Source organism: Podarcis raffonei, chromosome 2, assembly GCF_027172205.1.
Source record: "Podarcis raffonei isolate rPodRaf1 chromosome 2, rPodRaf1.pri, whole genome shotgun sequence".
Classification (NCBI taxonomy): domain Eukaryota; kingdom Metazoa; phylum Chordata; class Lepidosauria; order Squamata; family Lacertidae; genus Podarcis; species Podarcis raffonei.
Window position 1 is genome coordinate 3,518,464 of NC_070603.1, and position 19,204 is coordinate 3,537,667.

The following is a 19,204-nucleotide window of genomic DNA, read 5'->3' on the forward strand; positions in this document are numbered from 1 at the left end:
CACTCACATTTGACTTTTCCACTCCCCCTAAACTTGGGCAACTTGGGTCCCACCTCAGAGAGGATTTCTGGGACCTATATGACACATCCACCTACATAACCCTGCATGTGGAAAGTCAGTATGTCAGGTAGAAAGGTTCTAGCTTACCATTCTCAAGAGCATGCTAGCTTTTCAAGTGCAAGAGGTTTTGACATAAGAGAGCACTGAAGCATGCAATCCTTCATTTCCCTTCTGAAGTGGCATACTCCCATTTGATGTTTCTCCCCTGAAAGTTTGGTGTTCTTCCTTTTTGTGTTGAGACATGAGTGTGAGAGCAAAGGCCTTTCTGGCAGTTTGGCATACCATGTTCCAGGTTATAAGTTTATACTGCAATAAATGCAGTTGCTGCACACTGGTTATTCAGCTAGTATTTCTGTGCAGCAGCAATTAATTTTCAGTTTATCGAAAATTGAATGGCAGAATTCTTGCCACTATTTCTGCTTAGCCTGTGATACTATCTCTGATCTGTCTCTCACCTGGCTGTCTGCTGAAGGAAGCTGCCTTATAACAGATCACATTATTTGTCTACACTGGCAAATGGTACAGTAAGGTCTCAGGCAGAGAGTCTTTGTCTTCTTAACTGGAGCTGCCAGGGATTGAACCTGGGACTCAAAGCATGCATGCACTTTGCCACTGAGCTGTTGCCCCTCCCCAGTAACAGCCATTATCCTGAGAAGTGTCACTAGTGTTACAAAAACACTTTGGGCTTCCGCTAAAATTCCTTCAATGTTTTGCTCGAGGAAGAACCCTAACACTTCCATTGAATTTTAGGTGAAATTTCTGTGGCAACAAGAACAGGTTGATGGGCCCCAGAGCCAGGCCCTTTTCAGTGGTGCCCCCCCATCAGAATTCCCTTCCTAGGGAACTCTGCCAAGTGCCCTCTTTAGTTTTCTTTGGACAGAGCTTGAACAGGGTTTGTCTTGCTTTATTAGAGCCTTTTCTGACTACGGTAATTTTATGTTGGTGAGTGTGTTAGAACTGGCATGTTTTAAAATACTTTGTGCATTGTGACTTCTTGTGGTTTTTATGCTTATTTTTGTAAGCAATCCTGTGAGCTCTTTGTCCTAAAAGGTAGGATGCTAATATCTAAAACAATCAAACAAATAAAATAATTATGTGTGCCTTGCAACATAGCTAGAGGTATTGCTTTTGATACAAGTTTCTTTCCTTCTTTTTCATTTCATTTCATTTCATTTCTATACCACTTTATATTTTTAAGAAAAAATCTCAAAGCAGTTTACAGAATATTAAAACATCAATAAAAAAATCAATAAAACAAAGCAACATAATTAACAGAAAACTAAAATATTGTCTTAAAGATTTCAGAATAAAACATTACAAAGGAGGTCAACTACAGAATAGATATTTAACACAAACGAAGTTAACAAAATACTTAACTCAAATAAATACATTGCTAAGTGAATGTTGGGGAAGGGCCGTAGCTCAGTGGTTGAACACCTGCTTTTCATGCAGAAGGCCCCAGGTTCAATTCCTGGTGTCTCCAGGTGGAGCTGAGAGAGATTCCTGCCTTAAACCCTGGAGAGCCGCTGCTAGTCAGTGTAGATAGTCCTGACCCATATGGACCCAGTGGTCTGACTTGGATAAGGCAACTTCCGTAACAGGAAGTGGAGTGGACTAGATGTTGGTTTGAGCATTCAGAAAAGGGACCGGTTAGGTAAGCTAAACTTGGCACATGCTCGTAGCTTCATGGCCTTTTTTCTGCATTGCAAAAAACCATGGATGAGTTTTCTAAGTGGCAAAATATATATGAATGCAACATTGGTGGCGAGCCCTCCATTTCTTTGGACAAGACATGAATGTATAGTTCACACAAACAACTTTAGTTTTTAAACCCGATATGAATAAATGATCACTGCCGAAACCTGCTCTGTTTATGCAAACCTAACCCTAAACCACTCTTACCAGAAAAACCATTTGCCATGCCAGCCTTCCCATATCTGCGGAAGGTACAGCAGGAAATTCTGGGAGTTATTTGGGCAGCAGCAGGACCAATGTGGAAATTGGACTGTTTTTCTTCTAAGCAAGCATTTTGTTCCCTTTTAAAAATTAAAACGGAGGGGTGTTGCACAGTATTTAACCAAAATCACATTTGGTTAATGTTCTCATTAATCAGATATGACAGAAAAGGTTTGTTACAAAGCTGAATAGATTGCATCAGATAATGTACTTTCTGTTGCTAATGAATTAAAGTGAAGGCAAAGCTGACTGTTGAAATGGATGGCAGTTGTGATTAGTCACCAATTCCACACCTACACTTACCCAGTTTTCAGAAAGCCTAGATAGTTAGCAGCAGTCATTTTGCCTTTAGATTTCTCTACTGTCTGTCATCTTTTATCCCAGTATTATTTGATTTTACATGGAAAATGACAGAAATGTTTTTTGTGCTGAGCTCCTTGTAAAAAACAAAACAAAACACCCACCCTAAGTTGCAGCCCCCCACGCATTTACTCCTGAAGGGTACTAGTGCATTCAGCAGGGTGGCCCCAAGATCAGAAAGAAGGCTATAATTTTTTGGCATGGTTACTTGACACTGAGAAATATGAAGTGTAATAGAAACAGTAAAAGAAGAAGAAGATTCAAGTTGATGCTAGAGCACTGAAATTCAGGATCTGTCTGCTATTGTAGTGGCTGGGAAGGAGTTTTTCCCAGGCCAGATTGACTAGTGAGTCTGCGGGGGGGGGGGGGGGGAGCCTTCCCTTCAAGTGGGTGACTTCATATGTTGTGTGGGGATGTGCACAAATTAATAGCTTTTAAGAGACTTGAAGGCAATATGGTAGACATGTCATGGCATAAACATTCCATTTTGTATGTCTCAGCACTGTCTCTAGATATTTTTTAATGGGGTGCTGGAAAAGCTGGGTGAAACTCAAAGAAGGAGGGCTAGACTGTTGGAATGGTTTCACACACAGTTTGCACATGAGTTTTCTGGAAAATTCTGAATTGGAAAAAATTTCTGTGCAAATTGGTAATCTGCATAGGGCAAGATGCCTCAGAAAGTTTTCAGTTTGCATTGAAGAATGATCTGATTTAGCATATTTACTGTACATACATTTAGTAAACAGCCCTAAAAACATGAAGTATTTTTCTTGCAATTAGAAGACTTTCATTGTTACTAATGAACTTATAAGAGGGAAATTTGCTCACATGCCTTTTTTTAAAAAAGAAAAAGATGAGGGAGTGCAAGCAGGAGTGAAATTAACTCAGAACCAATCTTGTCAAGTTTCTCCACACTTGGACATTAACTATTGAAAGCAATTTGAATTAGGACACTTGAGTTAAAACGGATTTTTCCCATGTAGGAACCTCCCCAACTCCATTATGTTGTACATTTTTCAAGGTACTAAAGCCAATTGGGAGTAATGTGAACGCAGAATGTGTTTCCATTACTGCAGCATCTTCTTTTTGCTTCTGGTATGTTGTGTAAGCTAATTTGCCAAGGTAGCTTTTGGGATTATCCAATTTTGTGGCAGGGAAAGTAGGGGTTGCGTTGATTCTTTCTGTGTATCTGGACCAACTATGTGTTAACAAATTGCTTTGAATTTGTTAAAGTCCTATACTGTATTCAAATGGCATGTTCTGAAGCAGGAATTGGCCACCTTTCGGATTCTGAGAGAGTGCTGTGGGTGCCAGTCACAAAATGACTGCCCTGGAGGGGCACGGCACAACACAAAGTTATAGAGTACAGTCGCTGCTGCCCCCGCCCCCAACAAGACAATCTCAAGCTTACCATGAGAAGTCAACTCTGTCTCGCTCGACCTGATTGCAGAGATGCAACTTTTAAAGGTACAAGAATCCTGTTTCCTCCAGTGTCAACCCTAAGCCAAATATCAGAGTTATGGATTTGAGCTCCGCATTGGGCAAAAGATTCCTGCATTGCAGGGAGTTGGACTGGATGACCCCTGTGGTCCCTTCCAACTCTACAGTTCTGTGATTCTATGATCTTGTGCCCACTTAACTGGGGCAAGCCTCACTAAACACAATAGACTTGCTTCTGTGTAGACATGTATACCATTGTACTGCAAGTTAATTATACAGTGAATTCTTAATGGTTTCCTGGGTTTCCATATTAATTGTGTAGTGGAATTCACAGAAAAAAATTTCTAGGGAGTACCAGATCGCAACTGAACCCACCACAGGAAAGATCACAGCTTTGACTTCACTCATTGGCTAAATACACTGACAGCAGTTGGCAGACTGGTTCGTTTAACAGAAATCACTTACAAGGATCCCTCTACATTTTGTTTCCTAACTTTCTAAGGGGGGTAGATACTTTTAAAAATTAAAATGGAAGCTCAGAGCCTCGGCCCCCTGCCAAGGGGCATCATTGATGGTCTCCATGGGTGCCATGTCGCCTGTGGGTGCTATGTTGGCCATTCCTGCTCTGAAGGATTCATTGCTGGATGTAGACCTTGGTAGGGTTGCCATATCTTGAAGAGCAAAAACGAGGACAACCTGAGCCACCTGCGCCCGAGTCAAAAGAAAAAAAAAACCAAGTTAACAAATAAATCCTCCCAAACCCTGAAAATTTACTTTAAAATGTAAAAATCTTCCCGGATGGGCATGTTGGCTCCCCAAAAGAGGATGTGTCTGGGATTTCCCAGACATATGGCAACCCTAACCTTGGGCTTCCTGGTGCCTTCCAGCTGAACAGAGTAAGCTGGGAGGTACTGAGAACTCAATTTGCCAAATTTCCCAGACGTAATCTGAGCATGTTTGAAAGAAACTGGCAGTGTTTAGGTCTTAGAAATGAGGGCTGTGCTATGACTGCAAGGGTTGTACATCAGCTGTCCTGCCTCAGTCCCTTTTTGGGAAATGAGAGGGGACTAGTGTCACAAGGATAGTCTGGCAGTAGGAGGAGCTAATCCTACCTGAGGCAATTTACATGCTGGGCCTGAAAATTGGGGAAATTCAGGCCTAGTTCCCATTTCTCAGAATATGCGGATCTGTTAGTGAACTCCGTTTTTCACAAAGTGCCTGTCTGTGAATGTTGAAGCATCATCTGTCAAATAGCCAACTTCTTCCTGAATCATTAAATAAGATTGTAGGCTATGGCAGAAAGTATTTGTGACCTAGATACAAATCCTACCTTGGCCATGCAAGTAGCTTTAACGTTGAAAACATGTATGATTTTCTTCTTGTTTGTACAATAGAGCAAACTTTTTTCTCTTTTTTTTTTGCAGGCTTAGTTAAGTAAGAATGTATTCAGCCTTTGTGATTCCAGGAACATTAAAATGAATTAAAACCACATTCCCTCTCCACATTCATTCAATTTTTTATTATTCCTACATAACCGCCTCCTCGTTCTTCTTCTGTTTGGTGGTTGTGTGGTGAATTCACTGGAAATTAATACTTTTTGGAGAGGCTGGCTGCAGTATCTGATCTTATAAATATTGGGCTGTACCCATCTAGGTTCTACTTAGAGTACACCCATTGAAATTAACAGATGCCAGTTGTATATTAATTTCAGTGGATTTCCTTTGAGCATGACTAACTTTGAAGAGAACCCATTCTCACTATTGGGTTGAGATGCTTATAATTGTATCATTACGAGATTTCAAAGCATGAGTTGAATGGGGCCAGAAGATGGCAAGTAGTGACATTCATGCATAATATTACAATTCCTGGTTTTGCATTTCATCAATAATAAATAAAACTATATTAAGAGATGTTTGCCTGGTCACTGTTATGGTCACTGTTAACATAATGTCACTATTATGTTAGACATTCTCCCACCATGTTTGTTGTGAGCCTTTCGTGACCAAACTAAGCCCCCTAGAGCAAAATACACACCAGGGGGCTTAGTTTGGTCAGAATCGAGTCTACACTTCCAGAGTTAATGCTAAATACATTACTTCTAATAAATGAGCCACCATAGCCTGTAGAGATCTTTGTGAAAATTTGTGTCCTGGACTTTTTAGACTCATCTGGGATGCGGGTGGCGCTGTTGGTTAAACCACAGAGCCTAGGACTTGCCGATCAGAAGGTCGGCGGTTTGGATCCCCGCAACGGGGTGAGCTCCCGTTGCTCGGTCCCTGCTCCTGCCAACCTAGCAGTTCGAAAGCACGTCAAAGTGCAAGTAGATAAATAGGTACCGCTCTGGCAGGAAGGTAAACGGCGTTTCTGTGTGCTGCTCTGGTTTGCCAGAAGCGGCTTAGTCCTGCTGGCCACATGACCCGGAAGCTGTACGCAGGATGCCTCGGCCAATAAAGCGAGATGAGCGCCGCAACCCCAGAGTCGGCCACAACTGGACCTAATGGTCAGGGGTCCCTTTACCTTTACCCTTGTATTATCTGAAACCAAAGGGCACATTGGTTTGCCAGATGTGAAAAATATTGGCATTATTTTCAGCTCTCCTCCCCCACTGTATGTCCAAACCAGGCACCATGGTTTGTTTCACTCTCAAGGTGTATTCTTGGCTTACTGATTTGTAGTTTGTTGGAGAGAAACAAATTATTATCCCTACTTCTGATGTTTCTGTTTTAACTATCTGTGCTTTTATCTCCTGTTTTACCTTGTGAACCACCCTGATATCTTTTGATGAAAGGCAGTATGCAAATGTCATAAATAAAATACATTAAGAAATAAACAGAATGATGGAATGCTGAGTTGGGGGTGGGGGTTGGTTTGCTCTGAACGTTAGTTGGAGGAGAAAAACATCTCAGCTAGGTGTGTTCACAATAAAGCGTTAAGTATGGTTTACCATCATGTGGGAAGTGAGCCAGTATCTCAAAAAGCCACCTATGCTGATAGTTTTGGATTTAAGCCAATTAATTTACTATACTGAGATCTACAGGTATACACTGGTGTACAAATGTAATAAATAAATGAATACATAATCTGTGGACCAGTAATCCTAGGCTGGATTCCAAGTAAGTCTTTCTGGTGCAAACCAGGGAGATGGTGTGCTCTGTGAGTGCCCAGAATCCATTCCATTATGATTGCAGAGTTAGCACTTTTCTTTGGGCCCAGTGATTCATTTCCTGACAGCAGAGCCTTTGCTTTGGTTTCTGTGTGCAGATTTGTTTTAGAAGAATGAATAAGAAAAGCCTGATGGATCAGTCTCTGCAGTTGTTTCCTCATGTGCGAAGCCCCCTCACCCTTACTTTACCCCCTTTTTGAAGGAGACAAGAGCAAACACCCTAGATGCTATTTACAAGTATAATGCAACAGCTGTGAGGAAGCCGTCAAGGAGAAACCATCTAGGACTGAATATTGTGGCAGTATGTTTGATAAGGAGTCAGTCAGTTTCACTCATTCTTGTCTGTTCTCCAGGATCCTGGGGAGACATTTTCCCCAGCCCTGCTACTTGAAAACCTTAAAAGGAGATGCTAGGGATTGAAACCAGAAACTTCCATATGCAGAAATATACATCACTGAACCATGATTCGCTCTGAAAACATTCAACAAAGCTATGTTTCTCCCCAAAGCCCATATGCTACCTTATCCGGCTTTCCCCAAATTTAACTCCCCAGATTAATTTAATTATTTAATGGTACTGCATGATTGCAACAAAATCTCTATAAACAACTTACAATCAATTTTAAAATTATAAATAAAAACAGTTAAAAGCAATTAATTATAAACATTTTAAAAAAGAAATTGAAATAAGCAATAAACTCAAAAGAGATGATAACACACCTGTGTCTGGATAGGCTTTCCTGAACAAAAATGTTGTAAGCAGGTGCTGAAAAGGATACAGTGAAAATGCCTGATGTCAATAGGCAGGGAGTTCCAAAGTGTTGGAACAAGTATTGTGGGGCTTTTGTTCTGCGGAATGGACATTGTTACAAAGTGGTCAAGCAGGCACATACAGGACAAGGTGATCCCTCAAGTAAATTGGTCTCAAGCTGTTTAGGGCTTTATATACAGCAAATGGGTAACCAGTGCAGATCTTTGAACAGAGGTGTTATATGTAGACACGGTCTTGCTCTGCTCAGCATCTTGTGTTGCAGCATTCTCCACTAACTGCAGTTGCTGGATCATTTAATGTTGCGTTATTTATTCACTGTAGATGTTGTTGGGTTGTGTTTGTGTGTGTGAGATTGCAGATGTTGGACTGCAACTCTCATTATTCCTGTCTATTGGCCACACACCTGGGGATGATCATGGGGCTGGAACAACTCCTCTGTGAGGAATGTTCACAGCATCTGGGGCTTTTTAGCTTAGAAAAACTGTGAGGAAGAGGAGAGACACAGTGGGAGAACATAAAATGTGCATGCTGTGAGTCAGGGAGGAGGCTGTCTTGCATAATACTGGAACCAGTGTCATCTAATGAAGCTGATTGTTTGATTAATGTCTTACTTCACACAGCACATAGTTACTTTATGAAATCCCACCCCCTACTACAGGATATAACGAGGGCTGCCAAATTGGGCAGCTTTGAAGAGAGAGTAGAGAAATTCATGTAGGATCAGGCTATCAGAGGCTGCTGGTTATGATGGCTACACATTACCTCCAAGGTCAGAGTCAGCTGGGGAGCAGTGATTGAGGTCATGGCCTGCTTATGGGCTTTCCATAGGTGCATCTGGTTGGCCACTGGGAGAAACAAAAGGATGTTGGACTAGGTGGGCCTCAGATCTAGTCAGGCTCTTGTTATGTTCTTAGTTGTGCTTAGAGGCAAGTATCCCAGAATAAATGACTGCAAAGCCTTTTCTCATAAATTGATCTAGAGCAGTTGATTTCAGATTACGATAAGAGAGGAGATTCTTCCGGGATGTTTGCCAGTTCTCTGTAAACAATATTTCAGAGAGCGTGATCATTGTGAGAGAAGGCTAGGCCCCAGTTATTTGTGGTTTTGAGGAATGAGAGGCTTATTGTAGCAAGGCTTTGGCAAATTGCGACTGATCTCCATTTCCCTCTAAAATTTGGAGTGGGAGCTAGTGTGGATATGGCACTTTCAGAGATTTTCCTGCTGTGGAATATCACAACATCTGCTTCTGGGATTTGGTGGGGAGGAATGCCTTTTGCAATTTCTAATAATAAAACTAGCAGTGTAATCTTTGGTGAGTTCCCACTTTAAGTATTACATGTGAAGTGCTTTGAAATATTGGCTAAGATTCTGCATGTATGGCCTTGGGAACGCTCTACTCCTTCATTTGTTAAATGAGGAGTATATCAGCTCCTGGTAAAAAACCAGAACATGGCCCGTAAGGCCTCTTTGATAGGTCTTTCATCATCTTTTCTTCCCCACCTGGAGTATGATATTGCCCTCAAAACTGTGAAACAGAGGTTATGGGATATTGCCTTTAGTGATTTACGATCTCGCTCACATGTGACCTGTGGCCCATCTGTGTCATGAATCCAATATCAGCAGGGTTTTTTGTTATCTCCCTACTTTAAGAATTTGACCGTATTTACCAAGATTCTTGGGGGGAAGCCATGACTGTTAAAGTGGTACACAAATGCTTTAAGTGGTATGCTTTCGAACTGCTAGGTTGGCAGGAGCTGGGACCAAGCAACGGGTGCTCACCCCATCGCAAGGATTTGAACCGCCAACCTTCTGATCGGCAGGCCCAAGAGGCTCAGTGGTTTAGACCACAGTGCCACCCGTGTCCCTAGACAGGTTAGACAGCATCTAATCAATCCTAAACAACCTGGAATTGCTGACTCTTTTCTTGTCAGGGTTCTACTTGAGGATAAGATTGATACTATTAAACTGGCTGTAACAAAATTCCTCTCGGAGGCCGTAAAAATCAGAAATCAGTATGTACAGGCTAAAGCTGCTCTGTTGGCCAGCAAGGTCAATCTTACATCTTAACAACTGTTGATATATACTATTGTTGTACTGTGTATTGTGGGTCTATAGACCACAATAAAGCTTTGTGTGTGTATTACATCACTCCCGTGAGTAGACCACTAAGCTGAGTTACTACTAGGGTGAGATAGCTGCACTAATATTTACATTGTTTTGCAAAATGAAAGCTTCTGCAAAACTGGAATTCCGTAGGAGTTTATGCCCTGTGGACATGCAAAGTGCTATAGAACATGCAGGCTGTCTGGGTCAAGGAAGGGAAAATATGGCTCTGTTCCCTCTCCACCTTAATTTTGATAGGCCAGAAAACCCCCCCACGTTTTCATATTTATAGTGATTTTTCTTAAGTGCCCAGGGTATATTTACAACAACCCTTGATGCAGGCCAGTTCATTTGCTTGGCCACTGTACTTCTGTACCTCTAAGGTCAAAACTGCACCTTCATTACCATCACACCAATCTTGATTCTTAACGCATTGTATTTTAGTTACCATCATTTCTCCCACCACTGCTTTATAGATCTAGGGTGCTCTACATTCAGTTCCTGAAGCCCAGGCAGATTGTTGCATTTTCCAAAGCATTAATATGATTCTGAAAATATGTATTATTAAAACAGGTAACAGAGAAATTTGAAATTCCACACTCCATCCCTGTCTTTATTTGAATTGATGCACTTATAAATCCTTATTGCAAGCTTTCAAGTTTATTGATAGTCCTAATCCTTAAACATAAAAGCAGCCTAGCAAAATGGTATCCTCATTCCTTCCTAAGATGTCATGTTGCTACCGCAGGTTAGCTGGTTCCTTACATCTGTTTTTTCCCTCTGAGAGCTTGAGGTAACCATTTTGTGAGTTTATACGCAGCATAGGCATTTGCTGTAGCTCAGCAGAGATTGATTACATGTGCAATGATTCCAATGTAATAATCAAAAAAATTGTCCAGTAGCACCTTAAGAGACCAACTATGTTTGTTCTGGGTATAAGCTTTCGTGTGCATGCACACTTCTTCAGATAACAGAAAGCTTATTCCCAGAACAAACTTAGTTGGTCTCTAAGGTGCTACTGGAACAATTTTTCAGTTAGTTAGTTAATTAATTAATTATGACTGTGCCAGACCAACACTGCTACCTACCTGAATGTAATAATCATCACAGAACTTCTTGTCTACTACACATTACCCTATTAGACCCTGCTGGACACATTTGCCTACGTTATTAGAGAGCTGGATTCAAAACCTATTTAGATCAACTGGATGGACTGGGGTAACCATGGTTCCCTCAGATGTTATTGGACTACAACTCTCAACATTGCCGACCATTGGCCATGCTGGCGAGGGCTGATGGGAGGGAGTTGAAGTCCAACACCATTGCTCTGACTTAAGATGCCTTGATAAGTAACAATAACCTGAAAGAACATAGTTGTCTTTTAAAATAACAAGAATAATAACTGAATGCACATTCGTCAGCCAGCATAGATTTTGGCCAGATTAATTTATTACATAAAAACCAAAGCAAAAAGACAAAGGCTAAAATAGCTTCCAACTGGAGCCCATTTTTTGAATACTGCGAATACAGTTCAATGCATTGTTTTGAACTTGAACGTAAGTTGACTTAAAGAAATCAGGATAAAATATGTATGTTGTAGTTGTGCAATGGTTTTTTTGTTATTTATGTTATAAAGTGTGATTTAAAAACAAAGATGCAAAGAATTGACAGGTGTAGGGAACATGAAATGTGATTTAATTTGATAAATTGGTCTCTGAGTAAGTTGGTTTGTAGTGCTTTTCACCCACTTGCAAATATGGTTGGCACTTCCAAAACATCTGCCATATAGCTTCCTTTACAAGTTTTAAGCCTATGTAAGAGAGCATTTGCAAAAAAGGCAGCAGAGTAAACTAAATTCCTCCTGTAATCACCAACAGAACTGTTGTCTCTTGTACTGGGACTTCTCGAGATTGGCTGAGGACTCCTGCAAAAGAAAGTCCTTGAACCCCAGATTTCGTAGTGCTGTTTTCTCCCTTTGCCTGGAAGATAAGGAAGCCTTGAGGTTGGTGCCATAGTGGCGTGAGAAAGGGCCAGCTAACAGCCCCCAGAGACAGAGACCTTCTGCCGTCCCATGCTTGTGCTGACAGGCGAGATTTGGCTCAGGCAGTATTTGGAGATAAAGGGAGCGGGAGGTGGGGTTTGTGGGGTTGCCACTGTTAATACCCCTGTATGCTAGGCTTAGGGAAGTAATGCTGGCAAATATTTGCGTGCGAACACCAGGGAATCCCAATCGTACTCCGTGTTCTGGAGCCCATGGACTTCAGAAGGGAAAAAAAATGTATTTAAATCAGGCATTAATACTTAATACTTAAGTCAGGTGTGGGACAATCCTGATAGTCACGAAGCCACAGTTTTTCCTGTGACATTTCTGGTCATGACTAAACTGGTGTAAGATCCCATACGAGCATAACCACTGTTGAGATGGACAGAAAAGGATGGGAAAAGACATGTAAGCAATGTACAAATAAATGAATTTCAGTGAAATGGTATTCCATTTTTGCCATTCTCTCTCTGTCCCCACCCTGCCCCAAAGTGCTTGCTTGGAATGAATTTAATGATCGGCTGTAGCTTAGAGGTACAGCGTCTGCCTTCTATGCAGGAGGCCCCAGATTCAATTCTTGGCAACTCTCACTAGTACTGGATATGCCCCCTGCCTGAAACTCTGGAGAGTTGCTGCCAGTCAGTGTGGGCAAAGCTGTCCTAGATGAACCAATAGTCTGAGCCTGGATGAAGCAGCTTTCTATGTTTTGGCAAGAGGGGCAATAGACTGTTGAGGGAAGTTCTCTGTTTGGTCTAGCTGATCACTGAGGAGATATGAGTGTTCACTCTTTGGTGGCAGGCTGCTGTAGGAAGATACGGAGGCTTGTTTGACTGTTCGTAAACATGCGTGGTAAGCAGCTCAGAAGGGGTACTGGATAAGGCCACAAGAGGCATTGGGGCCAACTCATTTGTTCTGAGCCACAGTTGCCTATGAGAAGGAGCCAGTGTGTTTTGCAAAAGAGAAGACCAGCATGCTGTTGCAGTTCTGTGCCCCTTCCCCAATTTGAGGCTATCTACGCTGGAGGTTGCTGGAGCAGCAGAATGGTTAGGCACCCTGTAGAGTCCCAGCCAGCAATTAATTTTAAGCAGGGGTCATACATGGAATTGAAGTGTCAGCCACATGAGCTCTGTTCAATAAATTGTTCATTGGTTTAACTGAAACAAAGGCTTTGGCGGAGTGCTTTTTTCATAGTTCAGCTTGGTTTCTCACCCCAGGACACAGATGGCTCTTTAACCCTGTTTTTCAAGGGGGAAGAGCTCTTGTGGCTCTGCAGCCATCGCAGTTGCTTCCTGGGCTTGTGGAGAGGGTGAGGGGCTCAGGTGTATAAGGAAGGAATTCTGAGGTTTAGAAATGGACAGCTTGCCCCAAGCTCCGGCTCTCCAGGTGGCCATTGTGTCAGGGTTAATGCTAGTGCAGGTGTCACAGTTTTATGTCCACCCAGTAGCAAAGGACAAAGGACACGATGCATCTGCAGAAATGAGAGATCGCACAGCAACCCCAACAGTGTTAGGTTGGGACTTTTTAGTTTGTGAGGAAAAGGAAGTGAGCATTGGTGGCAGGGAATAATATTTTTTTTCTCCTCCTCTTTCAAGATTACTGAATTGCAGGGGGTTGGACTAGATGACCCTCGTGGTCCCTTCCAGCTCTACAATTCTATGATTCTAAGTACTAGAACTCAGGCTTACCCAGTGAGGCTGACAGGTGGCATAGTCAGGACAGACGAAAGGGCTCACTGTTGTTTGTAGTTTAAATCCTGCTTGCAAGTTCAGGTAATCTGAAAAAGGCTTCCATTTTTCCATAAAACAATCGTCATTAGGTTTTCTTATTTTGGCTGTTAACTTTGCTAATTCCACGTAGTCCAACGCTTTACTTATCCATTCTGCTTTGGTGGGAACTTCTTCTTTCTTCCATTCTTGTACATAGAGAATCCTAGCTGTTGTTACATACATAAACAGTTTAATCATCTGTTTTGGAACTGTTGTCCCTATAATCCCTAAGAGAAAAGTTCCAGGGTTGTTTTTTTTTTTGTATAATCACTTTAAATGTCTTTTTTATCTCATCATATATCATTTCCCAAAGTACCCTCGCTTTGTTACAAGTCCACCACATATGAAAAAAGATCAATCTACTTGTTCACACTTCCAGCAATTATTAGGAACCACCTTACACATTTTAGATAATTTGTTAGGTGTTAGATACCATATATACATCATTTTCATATAGTTTCCTTTTAAGGCACAGCAAGCAGTAAATTTCCCATGATAGCAAGCAAACAGTCCCCTGATCTGATCGGGGTCCCATGTAGCTGCTTTACCCTCAAAATTAAAGTGGTCAGTTCAAGCAAATCTTAAACTGGTGCCCTCCAGATGTTGTTGAACTACAACTCCCATCTTTCTTCTTTTTCTTCTTTGGCGATCACTCGTAGCCGAGTAAGGTTGTCTTTCATGAACACATGTGAGTCCGTAACTGACTGTGGAGGCCAACTCTGGAGCCACACATACTTTAAAAGTGGGGACATAGGTTTCCGGACAGGAGTTGATCATGATGAGGGTTTGCCAAACATGCCTTATTCTTAGCTCGTTTCTCCTTTTCGCCCTGAGTTTGTGCTTCTTCAAAGTCCATGACACCTTTGGAGTGCTCACAGGCCAGTGTTTTCCAGTTATCAGTGCTTATACATTTTTTTAAGATTTGCATTGAGAGCGTCTTTAAACCTCTTTCATTGTCCACCGGTATTTCGCTTTCCATTATTAAGCTGGGAATAGAGTACAGTAGTTGTTTTGGAAGATGATAATCAGGCATATGAACAACATGACCAGTCCAACCAAGTTGATGTTGAAGAATCATTGCTTTGACACTGGTGAGCTTTGCTTCTTCCAGTACACTGACATTTGTTCACCTGTCTTCCCAAGTGATGTGTGCATTTTTTTTGGAGACACTGTTAATGGAATATTTCGAGGAGTTGGAGATGGTGTTTATAAATGGTCTATGTTTCATAAGCGTGCAGTAAAGTTGGTAGTACAATAGCTTTATTAACAAGCATTTGGGTTTCCCTGCGAATGTCCCAGTCCTCAAACACTCTGTGCTTCAATCGGGAGAAAGCTGCACACACAGAGCTCAGGCGATGCTGGATTTCAGCATCAGTATCGGTCCTTGTGGAAAGAGAACTGCCCGGGTAGGAAAGGTGATTGACATTTTCCAACTCCCATCATCTGTTGCCATTGGCCACACTGGCATCTGGATAGCACCGGGTTGGGGAGGCTGCAATAAACCATCACATGGAGTTAATGGCTCTGACTTAAGTGTCACTTAATGGAAACGTTTTGTGATATCAAATCTATAACCACCGCAGGCAAACTGTTGTAAACAGAATGGAGTCTTCTTCTTCTTCTTGCCCCTTGAATTTCATAGCTGGTTTGAGTTTCCCAGCTCTTGGTCCAGACTTTCTTATCTTCTCATTTGTGACCTTCCCAGTTTTATTTGTCTTTGGGTTCCAGCCAAATCAATTAAAGGACATATATTTATGGGCAAAAGAACAGCTACTTTTAAAGTGGTTTTCTAAGGTTAAAAATTCCTGTCTAATGCAGCCTTTTGGAGTGTACCACAAGCTAGTCACAAAAAATAAAACTAGCTTGTTTATTAGCTTCTTCAAGAAATAAAGTGGCTTGTTAATGATGCTTGCCCCAGTTGTGATTAAGTGGTTGATCAATGGGTCTTTTTCTGTGTGGTGGACCACTTTGACTGATAGGCTGGGTCACTCCATGACCCCCTCCCATGGACTGTAAATGATCCTCCTTGATTAACCCTCTATTTGAAGCTGCTGAAGGGAATTGACTTTTTTTGAAAACAAGTCTTGAGGTTGGTAGTGCAGTGGTGGAGGGGAGCATGTAAGAGCCCTGGTGGATTATACCAAAGGCCCATCTAGTCCTGCGTTCTGTCTTCACAATGGCCAACCAGATATGTAAGGGAAATGCACAAGCAGGTATGAGTACATGTGAATTCAAATCCATTTTGTAATGTCGAGACTGAGATGAAAAAAATGCACAATTTAACCGAGCATGACAATAGCAGAATCAGGAACAGAACATAGCTAGTTGATATTTGTCTAAGAACCTCACAGTGGGATTCTTGGCCTGAGCAAGTATTGGAATGTAGGTCTCTTGTAGTCCAACACTGTACCCACTGAGATACAGCATTTTTGTGTGTGTTTTATTTTAAGAGCCATTGTGGTGTAGCATTGCACTAGAATATGGGAGACCAGGGTTCCAATCCCCACGTAACCATCAAGCTGCCTGGGTGACATTGAGCCAGTCACTGTGAGAAGATGATAGAATCATAGAACTGTAGTGTTGGAAGATACCCTGAGGGTCATCTACTCCAGCCTCCTGCAGTCCAGATGTGGAAAGGGAGAGCTAGGTATACAACCTTGAACTACTTGGAGGAAAACTATGCATGCTCCTATGCAAACAAATACAGAGTCATGAGTATGTGGTGGGGTTTTTTGCATGCCTGAGTGAGCACCACCTCACACTTGAGAGGCTTTGTTTCTGGCTCCTCGTATTCCTATTAATTCTGGTCCTTGGTGTATGCTTATCTTCTCCTATAACGGTTACGATTTTTCCCATTTCCAGGTCCACAGAGCAAAGTGTCCCGATGCCATCCTAATGAACACAGCTGCCTGGGCACTGACCTTTGCATCCACATGTCCAAGCTATGCAATGGCAAACGCGACTGTGTGGATGGTTCAGATGAAGGGCCCCACTGCCAAGGTAAGCTGTTTCCCTGTCTCACCTGATGCTGTGCAGAAGCTGTTACTAGTGGAGGAGCCCTGGGTGCAGCGAAGGCCAGTGCCATCCAGGGTATAGTCTGAAGGTACACTTAGCCACAGTTTAGTAGATTTGGACTTGGGTGGATGGGAGCCCCATGAATGTTGCCTTGGTTTCCCTGATAGAAAAGAAGTTAGAGATGAATGCAGGCGCTGCTGGGAGCAAAGGGTGTGTGTGGATTCTCCTGACTGGAGTGCTGACTGCTGAACAGCTGAATTGCCATGTTACAGCAAAAGGACTGTTGCAATCTAGATTGTGTTAATAGGGGAATGATGAGTAAGAGTTGTGGTTGTTAGCGGAATAGCAAGTAATTACAGAAGCATAATGAACAGGAACTAGATATATTGACAGATGCACTCTAAGGAAAGGTGGTTATAGATTTTAATCAGAACACTAAGCTTAATTTTTGGAATTAATGTTAGTGAAGCCATAGGTCTACGAGTTGCAAAGCAGTATAGTGTTAATTTCTCATATTAGTGCCTTACATCTATCCTACATTTCCTTTATTTTAGTCATTATCAAATAGAAATGTGGTAAATGATTAACAGCCTACAGCAATTAGTTTTCAAGCTGCAGACTGGAACCTCACATTATCTGGTTATTTCATTTTTTTAATGCACTGCCCACTGCTTCTTCTGTGCAAAATAGCATTGTGAGGGAGCAATCTTTAGTGGATAAACATCAGAACGGGCACCTTTGTCCTGCCTTCCATTGCGCCCCCTTGCGAATTCCCCCTCCTCACTGCCTCAGAATTTCAGACTCTTGTTTGCAATGGAAATATGGGCCTGGAACCTTAGCTGAGAAGAAAGAGGCTGGGATGGAGATGGGATGGAGCAAAACGCTTGACCAAGAGAACAGTATCTCCTCTCCCTGCCTGCTGCTTTTCCACTTTTCAATTGCATCTTTCTGACATCACTTTGACAAGGAGAAACATCATCTGGGGTTTAAAATACTTGAGTTGGCCAGATAAATGACTGCTTGGATCCAATTTCCAACTTCACTTATTGGCTTTGTGGTGACTGCATCTGTTTTTTGTATGCAAAGGGACATACAGTATTAGTTCATAGAATCGTAGAGTTGGAAGGAACTGTGAGGTTCATCTACTCCAACTCCCTGCAATCCAGGAATATGCAGCTGTCCCATACAGAGATTAAACCTGCAACCTAGCTGATCCATTAGTGTCTGCAAGAGCAGCCTGGGTGGTTCGGGAGATGAGATTTTCAGAAAGATGCATAGTAGGGTGGACGTCAGAGCTATGATAATTATTTGAATACTAGGAAATAAAGCTGATTCCAGATGGTCACTTCTAATTTCTTGATTACATCTTACGCTTTGCGCCAATACTGCTAAAACTAATATAAACAACAAGGTTGACAACAGGCAGCCTTGTCTCATTCCTTTAGTTATTTTATAATTCTCAGTCAGGACATTATTTACTATCAAATTAGCTGACAAATTGTCCTGACTCCTTTTATAGAAGTGTTTCTGCAGTTCATATATTCCAAAACTTTAAACATAAAATTCCAGGAGATGTTGTCAAATGCTTTCTCTGTATCTAAAAACATTAAAGCCACTTGTTTTTCATTTCTCACTTGAATCGTCTATTATATCATTATTATATAAAACCCAATAAAAAAGCAAAAAACAAAAACATGATCCATCTTTAATCAGGATAAATTGGAAACAGAAATGTGTTAACCTAATCAGGCGACATCGCAGTAGCTGTGCTGAGTCATAACAGGTTTTGAATGAGAGTGCTTTTGAGAGGTGCCACCTCCAAAACCGAGCCTGCCCAACTGAGCAGAGAAATTGCTGGGAGGCTGGTGTGTATTTGGGGGGGGGGCTTTAGGCCCCCATTGTTTATCAGCAGAGTCATTTACTCTGAAAGGCTTACCAGTTCCATGACTAAGTGGCAGATCTGATTCTTCCCTTGCAGTTTTTCTCTGCGGTCCTGACTGGGAGGAAACATCCCTAATGTTAGTGAGTTTCGGTTTCGCTTAACAGATTTTCCCTAAAAAAATTTTTTTCCTTCCAGTAGCACCTTAAAGACCAACTAAGTTAGTTCTTGGTATGAGCTTTCGTGTGCATGCACACTTCTTCAGATACTTCACTACTGAAGAACAGGTGTTTGGATTTGGAGCTCTGTGTGTGTGCTTGCATGCTGACACTCTGCTGGAGTGCAGCAATAGTGGGGAATGTAGAAGGAATGCTTAAAAAGAGCGTTTTCACCTATCCTTAGGGCTGTGGAGATATACTTGAAAGTTCCTTGGCAGTGCCTTGAAATCTTCAGAGAGCTTGCTGAATAAGATTTCCAGTTCCTGAGGGTGGGCAGGGCACCAGTGCACAAGTAAAGTAAGTTAGAGAAAACAAGAGATTGTGTAGATCTGCCAAAAGCAAGGCCGGGCATTGCTATGAGCCTATCCTTGTGCCACAGAGAAACATATCTGGACTAGACAACCAAAGATTGCAGGTGGTCAGGTTACTTTT

At 41.9% G+C, this 19,204-nt stretch overlaps 1 protein-coding gene across 5 annotated transcripts in view; it reads left to right on the forward strand.

The window, feature by feature from the left end:
* The window catches only part of LRP1 (LDL receptor related protein 1), a 316,344-nt gene that overhangs the window by 83,953 nt on the left and 213,187 nt on the right, over positions 1-19,204 (forward strand). For all 5 annotated transcript variants that reach the window (XM_053370298.1, XM_053370312.1, XM_053370304.1 and 2 more), the window contains one exon: positions 16,523-16,660. In XM_053370298.1, coding sequence (XP_053226273.1) covers positions 16,523-16,660 — 138 coding nt within the window. The remainder of the gene's footprint in view (positions 1-16,522; positions 16,661-19,204) is intronic.